A 23,615-nucleotide genomic window follows, 5' to 3' on the forward strand; every position below is an offset into this window, starting at 1 on the left:
TAGCTGTGCGTATCAAGCACCACCAGGTGGCAAAGCCGAATGTGACCAAACAATTCCGGAAAAAAATCCGACGAAAACCGAACACCAACCGAGCGTGCGCAACAGACGTCGAAAGCGACCGAAAGAATCCGAAGATGGCCGAGCTTGGACGACGCCCCGGCTGGGAAACAGTTCGTGGGTTGCCTATCAACCGATCCCACACCGGCCCGACCCAACACAGCCATGCTAGGGCTTGTGTCGTACAGATGAGACACTAACTGAATGATGGACTAATCCTCAGCGTTTTGTTTTTCCGAACACTATTAAATCGTTCTGAGGAAATACCGAACTGGAATTTTTAGATTATCACGGTTATTTTTGGGATATTACTGAAGGAGCTAGCCGACAGCTACTTTGGCTTTAACCACTGCGGCCAGGTGAGTTAGCTTAACTTGTACCGTCTAAACGAACTAGTTTAAACGTTGTCAGTCTGATCACTGTGTTGCCTAGTTTTAGTAGAAATAACCCTATCAAAAATGTCAAATAATTTAAACATGCTAATGATAAATCACCTCACCTAAATGGCTAACAGTTCGGCTAGGTCGCATTAGCTGTAGCGGAGTATTTAACTTTATTCCTAAGTATTCTTTTAAAGATAGATCGATACACAATTACCTGTTATATATCTTTAATTATGACTAAATGTAGTAGTCTCACTCACAACCGGACTATAGCGCCGGTGGTTATTTTGATGTTAGTAGGTATGGGTTAATTAGCCTCTCCTTATTTAGCTGCAGCCGCTGTTCTGAAAGTCTAGTAAATGCTGATGGTGTTTGCTGTGGTTAATATTGAGTTGAAGGTACTTGAGGTGATATGTGGCATAGCTAATCTGCCGATTAGTGTCAGTCCTCACCAGCATCATGACAGATTATGGTGCACTCTAGTGACACATATTCTGATCCATTTGACTAGATTATGACCAGGGCTTTATGAAGGGATCTAAACCAGAGGTTGTTTAATGTTTTTATGTTGAATTTTATAAATATAAATAAATAAATAATAAAACAAAAACTAATCAACCAATAAGTAAATATGATAAAACATTTTATTGATTTAAATAATACATTTAACAGCGTAGTACTATTATAGTGGGTAGAATAATAAGTAATAGAATAACAAATAATATCTGGAACATATTTATAATTTAAAATTTTCACAGTATGAATTGGCTCTTTATACACTGGACATATAAAGATTTTAAAATTAAGTAATTATATTTGGCAGTCATGGCGTTTACAAAATGGAAAACCCCTGGTAAATACTGTGGGGGGGGGGGGCAGAAGTTGTAAATAAAGTTATTAAAGTTAACCAGAGTATGGTTCACAAGAAAATATGATTTCAGTCTTTCCACTAAAAAAATCTCATCTTTAATTCAATGCTACTTTCCATTTCTTTATACATTTGATGTTTGTCAAATTTAAAGTACTAGCAATTTCTGTGAGAAAAAAAAAAAGTCACAATTGTTTCACCACCAGCTTTTCAGCGTTGAGCGATCAGAAAAGCTTGATAATGTAGTTCTATTTTGTGTACTAATTAGTTACTTTGACTTTTTAATCTATGGCATGTTTCAGAACGAAATCACTTTCAACCGGCAGCATTTTACTTGTTTTGTGCCTTGAGTTTAACAAGTTGTTCATTAGTGTTCCACTCACTCTGTGATATGGTAAAACTTTACAAAACCTTCATTCTGCCAACTTTGATTATCCTGTGGCAAATCACTCAGTTTGTGTTGTAGGAGCAGAAGGTTGCTCGGTGTTTTCTGCTGCTGCTCTGTGATCCTTGCGTTTGGCCTTCGGCACAGCTTAGCGCAACGGAAATCAATATATTGAGCTCAGTGGTGTCTTGGAGATGGCTTCTAGAAATTGGACACAGTTTTAAAACCGTTTCAGTGCATTTTAAAAGGATAAAGTCTTCACTCCAAGTTTAATATTGTCTCTGGAGTCAGAATGCAGTTTACCCTTTGGGCTTGGCTGCAGTTTATGAAATGAAGAGAATGTCAGATCTTACGAAGCTTCTTTCAACCAGGTCTTGTTCAGCAAAGCAACAACTGCTCCTGGGGCTTGCTCACCATTTGTTCCACACCCTGTCTTCTCCCTGACGCGAATGTACAGTTTGCATGGTACTGCCTCTGTGTGAGCCCTAGTAATGTTGCCCTCAAGCTTTATTAGTACTCAATGGCAGTTACTAATATCAAGAGCCCAGAGAAAAAGACTGACCATGCTCTATTTGCTGACTCAAAATGAACACTTATTTACATCAGCATTAAATTCACTACATTTTGGAAGCATAAATGATTGTGATTTTTAAAAGACTGTAAAAAGCTATGGAGAAATCCTGTTGGTTAATGGTACTACTAACAGAGACATACAACACTGTTACTCTTAATTAAGGGACATAAAATAGTGTTAAATGTGCAATTTTTGTTAATGAAAAATAGGTCATCTTATAAGTTACAGTGGAAAAAAAACATATTATCTGTAACACTTCACCTTTGATGCTTTGATTCATCCTTTGGCTTTTTCTTTACCACCGGTGTTTGTCAGCATCATAAAGGTATAAAATATATTATTGTTGTCTGTCTCTGTAATACACTGCAATTGTGTTGCAGAATTATCTCTGTTTTGTTGCTGTTGAGTTTCACAAACCAGAATTTCAACTGAAAAATGTTATCAGAGTCCGTATCTCTTAATCGCACTCTTCCTGTATCTATTTGTGTTTGGTTATATTTCTATGTTTTTTGCAATACTTTGGAGGTGTGTGATGTCTGCACAGCCATCAGCTTTCATCTGTCCTATTTATTTGTACAGGGGTCACTGGACATTTAGATGATTGTGATGAGAATCAGTTTGCAGAAACTTGAGACACTAGAAGATGAATATGTTCAGATCACACGGACATAAGGTGTGTATTGACAAACGTATGAAAATGAAGTACAGGTTAAAAATAAAGTAGTAAATAGGTCAGCACTGGATCAGGTAACACGTGATTGATACAGGTAATAAAATTCAGTAGCAGTGATACTACAGGTAAAAAAAAAAAAAAAAAAGAATAATTGTACTTGTGTAACACATTCCACTGGAAAAAAACCTCTGTCAGACTGCTGATAATGTTTGTGAATTGGTATGATGTTGACCTTGGAAATGATCTGCTGCCAGTATTACTTCACTCTTGTAATGTGGTTAATGATCGACAGTTTCCGTTCACCTTGAGGCCAACAACCCCTGGAAAGAACCGATTATCAGAGCAACATACTCCTATCTAGGGCTGTCAACAAAAAAAAAATCGAATTCCGAATATTCGTCAAATTTAAAGAAGAAAAAAAATCCACATTCAAATGCAAAAACATTGCATATCACATTTTCTAGAGGGACATCTATCGGCGTTGCTCTCGCACGAAAGCGACATGTTTAGAAAGCCATGTAAAATTAATGTAAGTTCAAGTTTTAAAAAACATGTCTCAAGACTTTATGGCGGTTTTCCCCATCCCACTGTATCTCATATTTTTAAATGTAGAAAGTAGTCTACTCTTTGTGATTGGTTTTCGGTCCTTTGTATTAAACTATACATACATGCATGGTGCTGTTTTTTTTTTTTTCTAATTGTTTAAGCAACTTTAATTATATATGGTTTATAAACATTATTTTTAACATTATGCACTTTTTTTCAAAGATAGTCGTGTTATTTTTTTACGCTTTGAAGAAACGTGCAATAATATTTTGTGCGATGCGCCCCCTTGTGGCCTCAGGAGAGAAGCCAAAAGCTTTTTTCCCCCTAACTGAAATCTTGCCTTTTAAATTCGAACATAATTCGAATTTTGATAATATTTAAGTAGAAAATTCGAATTTAGTTTTTCAGTCATTTTGTCAGCCCTACTCCTATCCACAGCATTCGATTTGTTTGTCCGTCTCATGAAAGCTAAACTCTGAAGTGTAGTCCAGCAGGGCACGAAGGTGTGATTCAGTGTAGGAATCACTTGTATGTTGTTGTTTTTTTGTTGTTGTTGTTTTTTTTGGTGTCTCGCTCCTGATGTAACACTTCAATGAAAAGTAGCAAGGCTAATGTTATTCACGGTTGTGCACCAATCAGAATTATATTACACAAACACCATGAAGTTGGATGCAGAATTATAATGAAAACTTGACAATTAATTCATATAACTTATCGTTTTTAATAATTTTATATGTTATAAATATTATATATACAGTACATCTCTAGAAACATTAAATGATGAATGTTGATAAATGTTGTTAGTGTTTGAAATTTTTAATTAGTATTTAACTTTGTATACATTTCATTATATTTAATTTCCACACTTCTATTACACTGTTTCCCAATTTAAGCAAAATATTGTTTAATGACTAATTCATATTTTGTTAGCAGTATTAATTTTTATAAAGTTTGGCATCTGAAAACAATGTGACATTTTGTGGTGCTGTGTGGCAGAATTGAAACCACTTTTGATCCCTTTGGTAGTTGTATTGACACTATTGAACTTATTTTAGAGATCTATGTTGATTTAATTTACTCTACTTATCAGAGAATCAATATGCACAATTAAAAAAAGTTTCTAACCCTGTGTCGGACAGTGACTAACTACTTCTGTTGAGATACTCTGAATCTCAATTCAGTTAAATAACTTTTATAATATATTTTATAAATAGCTGTTCATTCCAGCATCATGTGATTTGTGGCCAATTTGATTTAAATTCAGTCTCATTACTTAAGCCAGTTTTTTAATTCTCGGTTTTGCCCAACCCTGATATTAGTAAATGCTGCAGTTGTTGTGAATGGTTTTAGATCAATACTGTTGGCCTGAGATGATGAACTTTTAACAGACACCGCAACTACTGTTAAAGATCGTGTGAGTTTTGCTGAGCCGAATCTAATGATACTTGCACAAATGAGATCAGTGAGGCCTTGCTATAGATTAAGAGTTGCTGCAACAGCAGCGCTGGAGAAATGTTACATAATTTTTTTTATGCTGGTATTCTCATCTACTCCAAAGTTCCCTACCAGCATAGGAAGAAGACTGGAATATCATTTCTCTCCATTTCAAGAAATTCCATTTGTTTAATCGATAATATGAAAGCAACATCATGAGCTAGATAAATAATTGAATATAACAAACAAATGCGCAGTGCTTTGTAGTCTCGTCTGACCTGTTGAGGTTAAAACTTTCAGTTCAGTTCAGAACTTAACAAGTGTCAGCATGTTACGGGAAAGGCACGTGCTTTGCTGTGGTCACCAGTGACCTGTTCAGAATCAGTTCTCTCATTGATCTGTTGACCACATTTTCAGACGTCTGGAAAACAGGTGAAAGTGCAGCAATCTATCAGCGCATTTGGACTTACGACATCAGGATGCTTTCAACATGAGGCCTTCACAGGCCGTATTCAGACTGTCGGCTCAGACTCAGATGGAGCGCTGCTCAACGTGTGTTTTGAATATGCGATGCCAGGAAATCACAAGATCTGTCCGTGTGGCACCAGGTCTAATTGAATGGAAATAAAGAAGGGCTGTCTGTAATATGGATCATTTGCAACCTGATGCTTTTATTAGAGCTTGGCTGTCACAAGCTTGTAAGGTTTTCTGTCATGCGCTGTTTGTTTTCATGACTCGGCATTAGCATTGAGTTCAGAAGAACAGCAGCGGGGTGGATGTCCAAGCCATCTGTCCCAAAGCCTCCTAGAGCCCCTGACGTCTACAGGCAAGACAGCATGAACCGTTCGACGGCTGCCAAAGCCAATGCATTAACATTTGCGATTTATTAAATCCATTTAACATGCTTGAATTTATGCATCTCGATAATCAAATTTGACATTCCAACTATTTAGTGTAATTAAGCGTGCCAGTAACCAGTACAAAAGTTGGATTTTTCCCATGAGGATTTTATAAAAACCTTTGTGTAGGATATATTAGTCCATGCCAACACACTATATTGCCCTGTTTATTATAAATGTGCACTGCAGTTTAGTTGTCCGCTTTAAATGCTTGAGCTCTTAAAAAGCAAAATGTTTCCTGATTGGCTGTCAATGTTTTTATTGCTAAAAAAAATAGTTTTGAAAGTGATTCCAATGATATTCGTCATCGTCCTTATCATTATAGTCATGGTGTGGTACAGTTATATGCAGTCCAAGAATTAGAACGAGTATTAAAACTTAAGTTATTTTCATTGGTGTGAATAGACCTTTAAAAGCCATGAACCAAATCAACCAGGTGCAAAATGAAAAAAAAAAAAAAAAAGTAGTTTGAGACTGACTTGCATCGTTTGCAGTCCTTAATTAATGGGAGTGGATGGCACTAAAGTGTGCTTTTGGTGATATTTGTTTGGTGGAAATTTATTTACAGCCTACAGGGTAATGTAGTTAACCAACCAGGAATTCTGCCAAGTGCTTACTTTCCTTGAGTTATCAGAAGTGAAATGATGTCAAAGATGATATGCTCATGACTGGTTTGGCACAGAACTTGGTTTGTTACGAAACCCAGCGTGTGACTTTCTCTCCCCCATCACCCTTATATGCTGTATTTATTTTCCATTGGAAAAGACAGAGTCCTGCTGTCACAATTAACATAACCTTGGGTCTGACATTAATCCACACTGGACAGCCCTTGTATGGGTATATTTCATTGCATTCTTTGTGCAGTATATTAGTAAATGTAACTACAAATGACCAGCGGATTAAACTTTAAATGCAGACACCAGCTCATATTAACCCCACTTAATTGGATTGCATACTTAAAGCATCATTATCTTAGTATCACTGAGATACTAATATGAATGTTTTATTTTTATATATTTTGTTGTGTTTTTGCTTATTGTATTTTAATGTTTTATACATTTTTATTTCCGCTTTAGATCAGTATTTTGTTTGATGGGGCTTTTAGGACTAGAAAAAGGGGAAAGCATTGCAAACAACAACATTTCTTTTGTGTTTCACAGATGAAAGTAAATCTGTTCTTTAATATTTGAAATATACAGTACTGGCTGGCCATTTTACACTGTTTCCTCAGGAAGAACTTGTTACAGTTGGCACATTTTGCTTCAGAGAGACGGCTTGAACTGACTGACCTCTGTTTGTCCATTGTCAAGCAGTTTCGTGGCTGATCTGATCTCACTGTAGGAGGAATATAGATGTGTCTGTGTTGAGTCAGCGGCAGCATGCCAGAGCACAGCATGCACAGTCTTGGAGGTCCACGAATGTTTTAATCTGAGATTCTGTTACTCACAGCAACGCTTTCGTGCAGTTGCACAATTCGCTTAGTCACACCTATAGGCACCGCGCTGATTTATGATATTGAGCTGTGTGTTGATGTGTTTTCTCTGCATTCTCTCATAGGTTACCAGGACCGGTCTTTCCTGTCGGATTATTTCCAAAACCGTTCTCTTTACTTTCAGAAGAAAGCATGAGCAAGATTCATTGTTTGTTTTGAATTTTGTCTTTTTGATCTTTAAATATGCTGGTTCAACTACAGTATGTAATTCTCTATGAAATCTGAATTCTATAAGCCATATCTTAAGTAGTTCACCTAAAAATGACAATTCTGTTATCATTTACTCACCCTCATGTTGTTCCAAATATCTGTAACTTGCATTTTTCTGTACAATGCAAAAGACTCATGCAATGAAAGTGGACTGTTTTGTCCACTGCCCATAAAGACCCCTTGTGATCAATAATAGAGCTTGGGGTCATCCGTATGCTGGTATACCCCCTAAAAAAAATTCACTTTTAAAATACACATCATCTTGTCTCCTTACAGGTGGAGTTTCAGTATGCAGCTGTACTGAGGATGCTGGCTGTCTTTGCGTTGCTCATGATGGCTACGAGCAGTGAAGCGGAGTTCTGCCAAGGCTTTGATAACTGCTCTAAATCCAATGGCTCAAAGGACTTTTGCTTTTCGGCCCGGATCCGCAGCACCGTGCTCCAGGGCCTGCCCTTCGGAGGAGTGCCCACCGTACTTGCCCTGGACTTCATGTGCTTCTTGGTGCGCATCACAAGTTTACAATTTTAATTTGTTGTTCATTTGCCACAAGTTTGTCATTCAAAGCCAACATGGAATCTGTCTTTATTCTCTTTACTTTCTTAATACCTGTTCCTGGTCTTATGCACGATTCAGGCTTTTTTGTTAAATGTTAACCCATTGTAAAATAGCAGTTTAGTCATTGTTATCAGTTGGTGTAGGTAATGGACTTTTTAATAGGATATAGGGTTGTGAAAAGCGGGTGTTCCATACCAGAAGATAGGGCTGGGCCAATCAGTTGCCAATAGCAAAGTAAAGGTGGTTGACTTTAATAGAAAAAAAGGTACACTCAGTGAGCAGCACCTTCACAATGCCGCTTTCCAAAGCCTTCATCTTCCCTGCTTCCCTCTGGTTGAATGAGCTGCCAACCTCCACCCAAATGCTAAAACTATCACAACTGTCAAGAAGCAGTTAAAGACACACCTTTTCTGCCGGCACTTAACCTCTTCACAACCCTAAACCTTTTCTCTTCTGTACATTTCTCCTCTGCTCTAGTTTGTTTCCTATTCCAGCGTAATAAACGTGGCATCGTATGAGAATATTGCTGGTTCTGTGACAAATTGCTTATGCTCCTCTTTTTTAAGTCATTTTGAATAAAAGCATCTCCTAAATGCATAATGTATTGTGTTCATAAACAAGTGGCTGAGGATGCATAAAACTATTAAATTCTGTGAAATTCTGCGGGCCTTTATAATCCACAATGCACATATTTCAGAATATTTTGGGCCTTAGCTATGTTCAGCCATGTTCTTGTTTTCCTGCGGTTCTAAATTTTAGCACTTTAGGAATGTGTGTTTCATAAATGTCACATTTGTGGTGCCGTGATCAGGGATTTGCACATGAAAGCATGTGTGGAATGAGATGTGAATTTGATTGTGTAACATGGATATTCTTTGTCTCCAGGTGCTGCTATGTGTGTTCTCTCTTTTGAGGAAGGTGGCGTTTGATTATGGCCGTCTTGCATTGGTCTCTGATGCCGACAGGTAAAAATTAAAAGTAGATTTCTCTAATATACAGTTTTAAATGAAAATTAATTTCCATTTTGCATGTAGACCGGTACTATTATTAATTTATTGTGCAGTAATACTAATTTGCATTACCGTAATGTAAAAAAAAGAAAGTTATTTTTATTAATGTACACTAAAAAAAACTATAAAACTGTCACGACTGCACCGTTATGGCCGTATTTCCAGCGTGTCATACTGTGTCCTCAGCTGGCTGCATTATCACAGCATGCTCTTGGCCTCAATATAACCCCAAACAAACACTCATCTTTCCTGCACTGAGTAACATTTTGTGAAATCGTCAGACTATATATACTCCATTCATCAGTCCCGGTTTGGACAAGACCTCTGATTAGGGGAAATAAAAGAGAAAATACATCCTGCAGCAATGCGTTTCTTGCATTTAACACTGCAAGCCATCAGCATGATCTCAGCAGCTGCATAATGAGTTTAGCTAATGGATGGGTTGTACAGATCTGAAGCTTCTACCTTTCCAAAAGCTCAGCCAGTCTTATTTCATTAGTAATATATCCATGCCTTTCAATCACACTCACATCCTTCGATTTGAAATCTGGTTTGACCGGCATGTAAGTGCACAAGAGATTATGTTTAAGGGAGATCTGATTTTATTCCGGGCATCTCAAACACCATTTTTGTCTTGTCAGATCCAACGGTCACATTTTTACTAGGCAGATGTCAGAAGCTGCTCTCTAAGTTTCATGCTAGCACATCTGTTTAAAAAAAAAAGTCATGATTCAGCTCAAGTCAGATCCACTCACTATATTTTAAGACCAAGTCTTGGGTGGCATCTAGCCATTTTTAAGGATTATTTAAGGAGTTGTCAACCCTTAAATAAATGTAATGGGTTTTTGTTCGTGCACCCCACCCAAAATGTATCGATCTGTTTTGAACATTTACTTCCATAAACATTTCCGTGAATTACAACACGTACATTATGACTGCCCAGTTCTCTATTTAAATGTCATAAAAGTTTCAGAGTGAAACCCTGAAAAGTCTGATCATGAAGCAGAGTGCCTGCATGTTTAATGAATAATTCAACAGTTAATTACTGCACTTCTACCATTGTTATTAGTTTGTCCCAAGGCATTTTCCTAGTTTTCGTGCCTAAAACATGCTTTGGTGTAGAACTGTTTCCTTATGTCACAGATTAATCCTGCTTACAAACAGGTCAAGCTGACATTACTAGTTTGAAAGTGTGAAGTTTGTGGTGAAGTAATGTGGAACTGTAAAGCTGTCAACAAACCTGGAGCTACGTGCCATTAGCTACAGAAAAATATAGTGCAGTCAGAATCAAGGATTTACCAATTTTGTGATATATTTAATATTATTTGTTGTTTAATTAATTTTTTATAGTTTTTTTTTTTACATAATTTTTGTATTTTATTTTGTTTTATAATAAAAAGAAAACAGTCACGTCCCATCCAACACTAAATGCAAAATTATAAAGGTTTGATTACATGCAATAACTTGCAGTAAAGGGAAATGTTGAATTGCTAGTGTCATTGCATCTAGGGCTGCATGATTAATCGAACGCGATTAATCGCGATTGTCAAGTGCATTTAGTCAGTAAAGCCGGTTCTGTGATTAGTAGTAAATCTCCATCACCTGCTTTCAGTTGGAGCAGCATTTACTACACAGAGCCATAGTTCTCTGACAAGCTATGCAAAATCACGTTGATAATCGCAGACGATATAATCGTAGGATTATAAAATCGACAAAATCTTTTGCAATAATGACAGCTGTTTGCGTATCTTCTCAGTAAACTACAGCTCTGTGTAGTAAATGCTGCTCCATCTGAGAGCACGTGAAAATACTACAGTTAATAACGTTTTTACTCCTTCATAACATCATTCGAGTGTTTGAAATAAATCCTTCTGTTGAAGGGTGATGAGGCTTCGTAAACAGAATGATTAAGGTACACAATATTTCATTGTATTCTAAGCAGTGATAAAGGCAATGTCGATTAGCATTTCATTATAGATGTACTTTATTATGATAAATTATAATAAGAACTCCGATAAACCATATATTGCTGTAGTCGTGTGTATTAGTCACGTTGAATAATTGAAAGCAGTTAAATCTGTTTATTCAGCTGCAGCGATAGGCATTTCCTGCTTCCTTCTTCAGGGCATATTTGGATTTTCAGCGCAAGAGCGCCCTCTGGTCTTTGGATGGAGATTTACTGCTGATCACAGAATCTTGCTTCACTGAAAGATACGCATGACAATCGCAGCTTCTGCCTAATCGCGATTTATTGCCTTTGCGATTTAATTTTGATTAATTGTTCCGCCCTAATTGCATCTCAGTTGAGTAATAGTATGTTTTTCCTCAAAATGAATGATGTCATATTTTGACTAATTTCCTGTTAAGCATGAACTTGAATAATTTTTTCCCCCTCAGCCGTAGGCGGAATCAGCACTATCAACGTCTGGACGAGCAGGAATAGTATGTGTTGGTTTTAAACTTCATCTCTCTCTTCCAAGGACTCCTTGTGTCTGCTTTTTAAATTTACCCTCTGGCATTTTTTCTGCTGTGTGCTCTATCTGGAGAATTTGGGGTGAATTTGTTCACTGTGTACTGTTTCTAACTCTTTTTACTTCTTTCTATTGTCCTTTTTTAAAACGGCTTCCTTCCTAGAGTCCATTGGTTGAGGGTTTCTCAAGATACTCATCACATTTACCTGAACTAATCAATATGATTGTGTTTCTTATGGATTGGTGTCTTTTAAAGGTGAATTGTGTCACGAAATTGCACAAGTTTCCAAACAGATTTCCTAAACTCTCCTACCACATTTTCTCAACCCCCGTCTTCCAGATAAACAGATACTTACAAAGTCACAGTACAAGTTGGACCTCTCTAAAACAAACAGAGCAATGTTTTGCACGTGTTAAACTCTTCAGAAAGTCAAACCACACATGGTTTACTTGTAGTTTCTCTGCATGTTAAACTGCAAAAACTACACACTTCGCCATTAAATTATATGTTTTTGTTCCTTTAAGAGTGCACTTTCTGGCCAGGGTCTTAGCACCCTATAGGTCTCACAGGGAAGAGGCTTACAGGGAGAGGTAAAGCATCCTGTGGTGGCATAGAAAACCCCTGTGTAACCGGAAGACCTAGTTTTGATGTATACCTGTGATTTGTCCAGTGCAGTTTTTGTCAATTTACAAATGGATAGGATTAATACTTATTCCAAGTGTCCTGTAGAAGTGGTCTTATAGAATCGGTCCAAATATTTGTGAATATTGTTGCCTGAGAATAACACATACATTGGCCCCAATAAAACATGTATGTATGCCAACGCTTTAGATAGCAAACTATCAAACAAAATTTATTTTAAAGAGAGCACAAGCACACTTTTAAGCTAAACGCAGTTGATGTTTTATGTAATGCACTGAAGTTCATACTATGCTTTTGGAGGCCCCTGTATTATCCAGTAGAATCAAAGTAGTGTCTCTGCCCAGTTCTTGATGTGTCTTTCTCTGTTTAACACACTCTAGCTCTAATCAACTCTAAGGCTGATGATACACGGGGCAACTTTTTGAGCAATGTTGGTCAACGGGCAACTAGGTGAGACACAGGGCCCACGATCGATTTAAAGTATCCACATAAAAATTTGTTACCCATTCTCTATGCAAAAGTGCCCAAGCATCATTACGCAGAAAAAGTTGTCCGGCAAAATTGCTAAAAGCATTGCCCTGTGTATCATCAGCCTAAATGTAAGCTTTTTCTCTGTACGCATGTTCTTCTCCTTTCTAGGTTTACTGCAGTCTCTTTGTGAACAGTTTGTGTGCAACGCCTCTCATCAACTGCTAATGCTAACTCTGTGTTTGAGTTTTTCGCACAGTCACTTTTTGCTGCATGCCTGACATGTGGTTAGCCTTGATAAGACCTGATGTAGCTTGAGTAATCTGAGCTCGGAAGGCCTAGCAGTGCCCATCATTTATTAATAAGCTGACACTGAATGGACCCTGTGAAGATGCTAAGATAAAGTGAACAATTATTAAAAGATTAGTTCGTCCAGAAGTAAAAAATTTTTTCATTTTCCAAAATCTGTAATCCTGATTTGAAACACTGCTGAATGGAGTGGCATGCCATTAAGTGACTGTACACTTCTGTGTTAGCTTGCGTGCTGTGCACTGAGGGCACGTGTTTGATAATGTGTGTGTTTGTGTTCAGTGTGGCCTCCGCCATGCAGACGCCTGCTGACTCGCGATACGAGCGTCTCACCTCTGTGTCCAGCTCGGTCGACTTTGACCAAAGGGACAACGTAAGTAGCTTGCAAGATCATTAATGTGGATGCCTATGGCGATGTTACACTGTATTCTCCCTCCAATGTTAAAACATGATTGGAAAACAGCATTTAGTATGCAGCAGTGGGTAAACTGTAATTTGTTAAAAAGTAACTTCTAGACACATTTGAGTTGTGCATTTAGAGAATAATCAACATACAGTATCAAAAACATGAGATATTCTATGCACATTACTAAATAGTAAAATGATCCTGTGTTAATGCCCATTCACACCAAGAACTATAACTAAAACGGTAACTCTACTAGAGTCCACACTAACACACAACATTGTTTATCATGCTACTAAAAATCAAAACAGAAAATACAAAATAACGAATTTAAAATATGAACTTGAGCGCATTACATCATACAAGTTTCTGTCCATATAGAAAATATGCATATTGTTCACAGTATACATACATACTACAAAAGTAGTAAAGCTGCTGTAAAAGTTTGCCATTCTGAGCATACCCTTTGTCTTCCTTGCTCACATATTCACACCGTTTGAAAAGCCTACGCAGGAAGTATTCCTTGTCATCTACTATAGCTCTATCCCCCTTAATGCACACACACCTGTGGATTTCATAACAGCACACACAACACCTTTTGACAGCCATTTGTTTGCCTAACCCCCTCCCCTGCTGTGATCTGGAATAACTGCACTTATGTAAACTGGTGTCACGTGCACCCACACAGCTTCTAACAACTCCTCAAACTGCATTAGAGACTGTTAATGTCTCTGAATGTGGAGGTGACTGAGAGACAACGGTTAGAGTGCATTGAATGTGATGTTCTTTTCTTTGTCTCTGTAATAGGGCTTGTGTTCCTGGCTAACCGCCATCTTCAGGATAAAGTGAGTCATTTCTGCTTTTCCTTAATGAACATACTGTAACTACCGAAGTGAAGACCTGATTATTCCAAGTATGCTAAAAGAACTTGTTCCAAAATAATTAGATTGCTGATCACAAAACCCCAGTACATTATAACCACATTTATATGTCAGAAACAATATTCTCTCTGTTAGGGTTAGTGTTGGATTTTCATCAAATATTTATAGTTTATATTGTGTGTAAATATTGTGCTTGTTTAATGAAATACTACTTATAAATAATTTTATTATTATTTATTATCTTATTTTTTTTCTATGGAATAGAACATTTAAAAATTGTTCTGATTTTTCTTTTTCTTCTTTTTTTATGAAGAAATGATAATGGTAAATGTAAAAAGCAAATACATTACTGTTGGGTTTAAATTTAAGGTATACTACTTCATGAAAATGGTATTTAGCCATCATTCAAATGAAGCCTGAATGAAATGACATCTGGCTAAAAATCTTAATGTTATGCTGACATACCTCTCTCACCCTTACAGAGATGATGAGATCAGAGAGAAGTGTGGTGAGGATTCCGTGCACTACCTCTCATTCCAGCGGCACATCATTGGTCTGTTGGTAGTGGTGGGCGTGCTCTCCGTGGGCATCATCCTGCCCGTCAACTTCTCAGGAGACCTATTAGGTGAGTCAAAAAAAGTTTGAGAGAGAGTCATTTAGATTTACACATCTGCACGCATCCATTCGAGTTCCACTTCCTGTAGTTTATATGACTAAAGACTCCCTATTGTCTTTTCTTCCTGCAGAAGATAATGCCTACAGTTTTGGGCGAACTACAATAGCCAACTTAAAATCTGGGTAAGCCCGGGTAATATCTGTGACACTGATAATACTCTTGAACAACAGTTGATGAATGAATCCTCCCTTTGTTTTCGCTCTCTTTCAGTAATAACCTGCTGTGGCTGCACACTACATTTGCCTTCTTCTATCTGTTACTGACTGTGTACAGCATGAGGAGACACACATCAAAGATGCACTATAAAGAGGACGACTTGGTGAGCAGAGACAACTTCACCAAAACACTGCACAGAAATGTTCTGGGTTCAATACAGGTTCCTGTCTACAGCATATTTGGCATAATGTCTTTTACCACATAAAATAATCAAAGCATCACATTTCTGATTTGAATCCTCCAGAATGCTGGCCCATTTTAAAATTTTTCCTCAGTTGTAAATGCCTTACAGTAACCACAGTTTGTATCGAACCTGGAACATTCCTTTATTTTTAGATTTTGACTTAAACCCACATTTATCATTACTCAAATATTTCACTTTCTACTTGAGAGAGAGAGCTGTGAACCTTAGTCAGAATAAACATCCTCACAGATGAATCCTCAAACAATGTAAACCTTGTCGGTTATTTAATACATTTAGCAAACTGTCTCTTCACAAACTCATATTTTGCGTCAAATGAAATATGTCTCTCCTGACTAAGGTCCATTAATTAACCCTGATGTCTCCAAATTGTCTGTATTCACAGGTGAAACGCACTTTATTCATTAACGGGATCACAAAATATGCAGAAGAGAGTCAAATAAAGCAGCATTTTGAGTAAGTTCTTGCTTAAGATTTTTTGTCACAATGTTAATAAAGATCTGCCTTCCCATCATCTTTAAGGGTAAAGTGTGTACAGGAATATATGCAAAGTGTGTATGACTTGCTTTCCTTTGTAGAACATTACAAGAAAATAATTTGATAGCTAAATGTCTAATCCAAGTCAACGGGGTCCGATGTTTGTTGGATATGTCAGTCATGAGGGAAAGTAAATGATGACAGAATTTTCATTTTTGGATGGACTATCCCTTTAAGAGTTCCCAGTCCACACAATAACTTGACAATGACCAACTTTAATTGGATCTAAAGTGATCATGTGGCTACAAGACGCTCAGTGTGTCCATCCACAGCTTATCTAATCCCATTTACTGCTAAAGAATGTGTGTGGACAATACATGTCTTTAACTTCTTCTGGGTCAAGGATTTCTAGAACAAGACTGTGGGGCCAAAGTGACCACCAAACCAATGGAGAAAGAGAAAGCAGGATGTGTAGATAGAGAAAAAAAGAGAAAGAATAGAACAAACACAAAAGAGTCTCACAGACGTTTCAAAGCATATTGTAGTCTGTCCTACTGCAGCCAACTGGGAAAAGAGAGTCCAACAGACCTGTTACTTTAGGATGGATGGAAATTTTGACATAAGTGTACACATTATATTCCACTAATGTCTTCTGTGTTGTGTGTACATCGTCTCAAAGAGGCTGCTGTGTCATTATTTAAAAAGCTTACCAATTTGTTGCATGCCAGTCTTCTATTTTGGTACTATTGATTTTAGATTTACTCACCCTTATGCATCATATAAAAAGAAACTGTGGCCGGTCATTTTACATATCGGTCAGTTTGTTCCTGTCTAAGCAAGCCATTCTTGGCTTGCGTGAAGTATAGTGCGCGCCAGACAATACTGAAGCCTGGCTCCTGCAAGACTATCAACACAGTGTTCCAGTGCCAGGCTAAAAGAGAAAGTGGGAATTAGCAGAATGATTTCCTGTCCCCCTCATGGGAGTTCTGTCTCTCTTACACTTTTTTTTTTCTTTCTCCTTTTCATCTCTTTGTGTTAATATCCAGGAAAGCATATGAAAACTGCATGGTTCTGGATGCTCGCATTTGTTACGACGTTGCCAGGCTTATGTCCCTGGAGTCTGAAAGGTACATATTTTACAAGCTTAGTTTAGACAAGTTTTAGTCACTATTTAACGTACTGTACACTAGGATCTTTCTATGAATAAAATATGGATTTGTATTTACTGTGTTTACATAATAATGTAATATTGCTATTTAATAATGAACATTGCTACGAGGTTGTAAGCCACACTGCAAGCCTCATTTAATGTAAAATAAAATGACTATTTATTTTGACCTCCTGAGGTTAATCTAAACAGTATTTTCTGAAAAACATTCTACTTTCATTAACCTTTTGTTGAAAAAGAACAGAAATTTGTAATTTTTTTATGTTGATTTTTGATGGTTGTTGATGGAAAATGCATTAGGAAGTAATTTTGGAGTTCAGTTTGAGTTCAGTGTTATTGTTTTTGTTGTTTTCTTTGAAAAAGGCAGAACGCAGCAAAAAGTTCTACACAGACCTGATGGCCAAGGAACACATGGCCACTATGATTAACCCTAAACCCTGCGGCCACCTCTGCTGCTGCATCATCGCGGGCTGTGAGCAGGTCAGATCATATGCATTGTAACCTCTCAGGTTTTGAAGAATAGTAGGTATCTAGATCCCTCATTAGTAAATGAATCCTCATGAATGTCACTTCACATTCAAATGTAAATCATGAATGCATGAACTGTCATCAGGAATACAGTTTTCCCATCAGACATGTCACATCCTCTGTCTTGCGTGCTTCCTGTAGTTCCGCTTCATCATATTTACAGTCAGGATGATGTACGCTCTGCTGCTGTGAGACATGTTCAACATCAGCACGGGATTATTCAGCAGCTCTCAAGTGTCCTCATTAGATAAACAGACTTCCAGTTTGTCACTAGAGGCACTTCATTTCCCCCTGCTGGACTATGACTGTAATGCTCAAGTCAGTATGACTGCTGGGAAAAAAAAAAGCTCTTAACTCTCAGGCGTACGAAGCTTTAAATAGAGGGTTTGTTGCTTAACGGTTTAATTAAATCATGGAAGAGTAACAGAATTCATAGGGACAGTTACGTGATATTAAATTGTAAAGCTGGCACATAAAATAATAGTCAGAAAAAAAAGTTTGCATATGAGTTTTTGTTGAGTACATTGTTTCATACAAAAGGTTTTAAAGTCCATATAGTGTGATATAGAGAATAGCAAGCTCAGACTCCAAGAGAAAAAAACACTTAAATTGAGCAAAAATATGCAATTTGGTACAGATGCTGATATGTATATGGCCAAAAAGTAAGATGAAATTCTGATAGCTTGTAACATAACTCAGTGAGACCTTTATAACCATCACGAGACCAGAATATTATACAGACTCTAATTGCACATTTTTATTTGATGGGGTCTTTAAAACAAATAATCCAAATAATGTTAATCCGTTGTTGCAGGAAGAGGCTGTGAACTACTACACTAAGCTTGAGGCCAAACTGAAGGAAGAATACAGAAAAGAACGAGAAAAAGTCAACACTAAACCTCTGGGAATGGCTTTTGTTACCTTCCAGAATGAAGCAATGACAGCCCTGTAAGTCAAATAGATAAAACGCTAATAGTTTCATGGGGTTACCATGATTATCTTAAAGGTAAAATTGCTCATGAATATTATGATAATTCAGTTTAATGGCATTACCTTCTGATACGATCATGTTACCATCACAATACTTTTAATAGCTTGAAAAATATATATATATTAATATCTGTGTTTTTTCCCTTGGCAGCATCCTGAAAGATTTTAATGCGTGTCAGTGTCAGGGCTGTCACTGTCGACGAGAGCCAAAGTGCTCCCCCTTCAGCAGCCTCCTCAACACAAACAACTGGACAGTCACATACGCTCCAGATCCACAGAATGTTTACTGGTAACATCTTCATCCTAAATCTCATGAATTCATTATGATCCTAGTCTCAGAGCTAGACTTCAGGCATAAACTGGAATCCACTTTGCTGTTTATACTGGCCAAGAAATGCCCACTTAGACCAGAAGAGACTGACCACAGTTCATCAGCGATACCCCAATATAATTCATACTATTATTGTTATTTATATGATTGACTAAGGCTTGGCATTTTTTTATGCAGTATGCATTAGACTGCACAGATCTGTGGGCTGTTTTGGAGACAATCATGAATTGTTTTAACTGCACATTGTTTTAAAGTAGATTAGATTTACAGAAAATCATGATACAAGTTAATGTTTATAATATCTTAATAGGTTTATGCCTTACAATCACATTTAGCAGATTAGAGCTATGCGATAATAGAGTTTGCATTTGTGATGAAACAAGCAATCAAGCAGTTAAGATTTGCTGTATAGGGTTTGAGTAAGTTTGGAAATACTTGTAGTACTTCTATCATTTGTTATATAAATCATGAGTTGTACCTTGTTCTCCACAGGGAGCATTTGTCCATCGGTGGCCTCAACTGGTGGCTCCGCTGCTTTGTCATCAACTGCTTTCTCTTCATCTTGCTCTTCTTCCTCACCACCCCTGCCATCATCATCTCCACCATGGACAAGTTCAACGTCACCAAACCCGTGGAGTACCTGAACGTAAGAGTGTTAATGAGCATCACAATGCAGTGTGATTATTGGGTCATGATTCTGTCACTTATCCCCTGTGTCTGTTCCTCCAGAACCCCATCGTCACTCAGTTCTTCCCCACCCTGCTGTTGTGGTGCTTCTCGGCCCTTCTTCCCACCATCGTCTACTACTCCGCCTTCTTTGAGGCCCACTGGACACGGTACAGTGCCAAACCCTGTATATCAATGTATTTTGAATGACCTAGAGTTGTTTATCCCTTAGAGCTACTAAACTAAACCATTTTGTGTTAGACACACAAAGCTGGTGGTCCTAAGCTTAAAATATGCATGACTTTTCCCTTTAGATCTGTAGAGAACAGAACCACCATGCACAAATGCTACACCTTCCTCATCTTTATGGTTCTGCTGCTGCCATCTCTGGGACTGAGCAGGTATTTTAGGTTTTGCATCTGTACCATTTATATGGTGCATTTTTTGTGTATTTTCATGCCATTATATAGAAATGGAAAGCATCGAAACTTTCTATCCAGGTTGTGTTTGCCGTGTTGCCTGTTTCTCATTTGCATTAAACATTTCACACAATCTTTTCCAAAATGCAGTTTGGATGTTTTCTTCCGCTGGCTCTTTGACAAGAAATTCCTGGACGAGGCAAAAGTCAGATTCGAGTAAGTCCATGAGAGGATTCGCAGCTGTATAAAATCCTGTGTTACAGGGGCTGCCGAGAGAGTTAAATAATAATTAAGAGGTTATGGTGTTTACAAACCATTTGGTTCATGCATATTTTCAAGATTGTAGATATAATACAAGTTTTTATGGCTTGATTCCTTTTTTGTCTCTATTAGGTGTGTCTTCCTTCCAGATAATGGCGCTTTCTTTGTGAACTATGTCACTGCGTCTGCCTTCATTGGTAATGCCATGGACCTGTTACGCATTCCTTATTTCCTTATGTACATGATCCGGCTGTGTCTGGCACGTTCAGCTGCCGAGAGGCGCAACGTGAAGAAGGTCTGTGTAGTTTCAAGTACAACAGTCATGACACTGACCCTTACTGTTACGCTCAGTAACTCATATACTCACGTTGTAATTCATGCATGGTTCTGTTTTGTTACAGCATCAAGCTTATGAGTTCCAGTTTGGAGCTGCTTACGCCTGGATGATGAACGTCTTTACTGTGGTCATGACCTACAGCATCACCTGTCCAATTATTGTACCATTTGGTGAGTGACATTTCTCACTGAAGAACTTGCATTGTGGCGGCACGCTTAACACAAGCTGATTTGAATTTTGTCTGCAGGACTGATGTACATGCTACTGAAGCACCTGGTGGACAGGTATAACATGTATTATGCCTACCTGCCCTCCAAACTGGATAAGAAAATCCACTCTGGAGCTGTCAACCAGGTGGTGGCAGCACCCATCCTCTGCCTTTTCTGGCTGCTCTTCTTCTCTACTGTCCGTACAGGTAATACAATGCCAAATAGTGGGTCTGTTCTAAACCCTAGTGATCTGCTTGCCTACGCTGCATTTCAGGCACACTCTGGATGCAATGATGGTTCTAAAGCATAGGCAGCAAGGTGGCTCACTTGCACTTGGACAGTATTGTATGATTATTGTCATATCTCTAATATGATTTTTCTCCCCTGCTCTCTTTTCTCATGATTTCCTCTTTTAAAATGTAAAGGTTTTGTTGCTCCAACATCAATGTTTACCTTTGTGGTTCTGATCATCACCATCATCATATGCCTCTCCCACGTCGTCTTCGGTCATTTCAAATACCTCAGTGCGCACAATTACAAGGTCAGAAACAGCTCTGTCTGTTTGATTGTCTGTTTTTTGGTAAATAAAACCAAGTCTAGAACTGCAGTGTGCTTTTCCTGAATTCTCCACAGATCGACATGGACAGTGTGGACAATGGACGACCACGGCATTCATCTCCACCTGTCAAGTCTGTGGTAAGTTTTAATAATCATGTCAGAGTCTTGCACATCATGAGGAGCAAGAAAGCTTTTTCACACCCCAGCAGTAGTTATGTAGTAGTTACTAATCTGGCTTCAACAAAAATTGGATATTGTCACATCCCTCTTTTTTCTATATCAGCAGACGTACGTCGCCCAAGTGCTACAGGACCCGAACACAGACGAGACGGGAAGTGGCGAGGACGAGGGGCAGGGGTCTTCGCAGGATGAGGAGGTGGTGAACGAGGGTGATTTCCAATCAGGAGAGGACAGACTTATTGAGAACGAGGTGCACCAGTGACCCAGGCCGGGCCACGTCATGTGCTGAACTTCAACATGACCAAACGGAGATCCACTGCACCTCACTACACGCACTGAGCTTGTGAATCCATCACAGCTTACAGCTATAACACTCATTTATCACTGAGGCTTGGAGACAGGATGGCCAATTGTCAAGAATATGGAGTGGCTTGTGATTGTACTCCAACTATTAGAAACTGAGTTTCATAATTCTTCTATTCAACGTTTCTTGCCGTTAAAAGCGCATGTCTAGTAAATAAGACCAAAACAATTCAAATTTATTGAATATGACGAAGTAAAACCGCTATAGTGCTATCTCAGGTGGGCAGGAAAATTGTATATGAGGGTGGATATCACAAAGACGCATAAAGGTCAGATTTCACCTCCAAATCTTTTGCATAAAGAAAAGATTTCTTAGGAAATGAGTTACATAGGATAACAGTTTAGGATAATAGATATCTATGGTAACCGATATGGTATGATTTAACCAATCAGAATCAAGTATTTCAGACAGTCATGTGATCATTTACAATATTTTTTTTTTATGAGCTTTAGCAACATCTGTAGTACGCAGAAATACCATCACAGATAATTTATCAAATTTTGTGAGAAATCATACATATTAGAAATGCTTGTGGAATAAACATCAGTAATAATGGCACACAGTTAATCTGAATGTTTCTGAAAGTTTAGTAACAAAATGTTACTTTCTTCATCCCAGCTGAAATGGCACTATAGCACAATATTTTTGGAGATGAGCAAATTAATTCACGCAACTTTTATTCTTCTTTACCAAAGCGAATGTGCTGTATTTAACATAGATTATTACAAGTCCCTCTTGTATAAGTAATTGTTGGAAAACACTGCATCGAAAAACTCACTCCAGCCTGCTGAATTAACCGATGGTGAGGAAAAGAGCCGCCGAACACTAATCGTCTCACCATATACTTGAACTGGAAAAGCTACTTTTAGACTGTCTGACAGACTCGAGTCAAATCACCTTCCCTGGAGCTACTCTCCTGTCCACCCTTACGTCTTCTGCACATCCAGTGTTTAAATGTAAACCTACGCATTGCTAAAGCATACTTGCGCTATGCGTAGTGTGACGCTACTTTCTAAATCGGGCATCAAATGGACCAGTTTTAAATTGTGTTGCTCTACTGTGGAATGTTCTGTCAATAACTGATACTGTAGCAAAAAGAACTTAAACGCACAGCAGATTCCCTATGTGGGCCTAAAAGGTGGAATTTGTGAATGTGAATAATATATTTTTCTTTTTTGTTATGCATGGGTATGAAATAATGGTTCCATTAATTTTTTTTTCTTTTTATTGCCACTAACAAGTGATGTACACAATACCATTTTTGATCACTTACTCATAAACACTGTAAAAAGTGCATGGAAAACATAATCAGAAATCACTGGACGTCCTAAAAATTTGGTTTATGATGATAGCAAGATCTCCTTGGGTCATATCAACATGAATCCTAAATAAGACCTTCTTTATTGCAATAGTGGTGTGTTCCTGTGCAATTTTACAAGTGAACTGGAAATAACAGACTCTCTTACCTGTGTGCTTTTACAAGCTTTTCGCTGACACCCTTGCAGTTGTGAGCTTATTTGACTGGGTTTAAGCATCATTTAGTGGCTGAAGTCTGAAAAAAAACAAAAGAACACACAAAAATTAGTACACTGACTATTTATTAGCCAAATACTCTCTTTTATTATTTTTTTTGTATGTTTGTTCATTTTTTTTTGTTTGTGTGTTATTTTTATTGTATTTATTGAATGATTGAAAATAAGCAGACAAAGGCTGTGCCTGAGTCCTTGCTTTAAAATCATCTTCGTCCGGCCTCTAATTGGTGGACTTTTCCT

General features: G+C 37.8%; 1 protein-coding gene across 3 annotated transcripts; it reads left to right on the plus strand.

Moving 5' to 3' along the window:
- Positions 1-116: 116 nt before the first annotated feature.
- Positions 117-23,076, plus strand: LOC109100699 (CSC1-like protein 2). 3 transcript variants are annotated; one of them, XM_042737531.1, is made up of 24 exons: positions 117-416; positions 7,798-8,022; positions 8,962-9,041; positions 11,484-11,528; positions 13,260-13,350; positions 14,188-14,225; positions 14,744-14,886; positions 15,008-15,059; positions 15,148-15,256; positions 15,741-15,811; positions 16,879-16,959; positions 17,357-17,480; positions 18,343-18,476; positions 18,670-18,807; positions 19,342-19,495; positions 19,579-19,685; positions 19,830-19,916; positions 20,085-20,150; positions 20,328-20,490; positions 20,597-20,702; positions 20,780-20,947; positions 21,167-21,282; positions 21,375-21,437; positions 21,586-23,076. In XM_042737531.1, the coding sequence occupies exons 2-24, from the start codon at positions 7,828-7,830 to the stop codon at positions 21,739-21,741; spliced, it is 2,487 nt and encodes an 828-aa protein (XP_042593465.1). In that variant the 5' UTR covers positions 117-416; positions 7,798-7,827; the 3' UTR covers positions 21,742-23,076. The 3 variants fall into 3 exon arrangements, with proteins under 3 accessions (XP_042593465.1, XP_018969680.1, XP_018969681.1); XM_019114135.2 differs by having other exon boundaries at positions 127-416; positions 21,583-23,076; XM_019114136.2 differs by lacking the exon at positions 11,484-11,528 and having other exon boundaries at positions 127-416; positions 21,583-23,076.
- The last annotated feature ends 539 nt before the right edge of the window (positions 23,077-23,615 follow it).

The sequence above is a fragment of the Cyprinus carpio genome, chromosome B13 (genome assembly GCF_018340385.1).
Source record: "Cyprinus carpio isolate SPL01 chromosome B13, ASM1834038v1, whole genome shotgun sequence".
NCBI classification, from domain to species: Eukaryota; Metazoa; Chordata; class Actinopteri; order Cypriniformes; family Cyprinidae; genus Cyprinus; species Cyprinus carpio.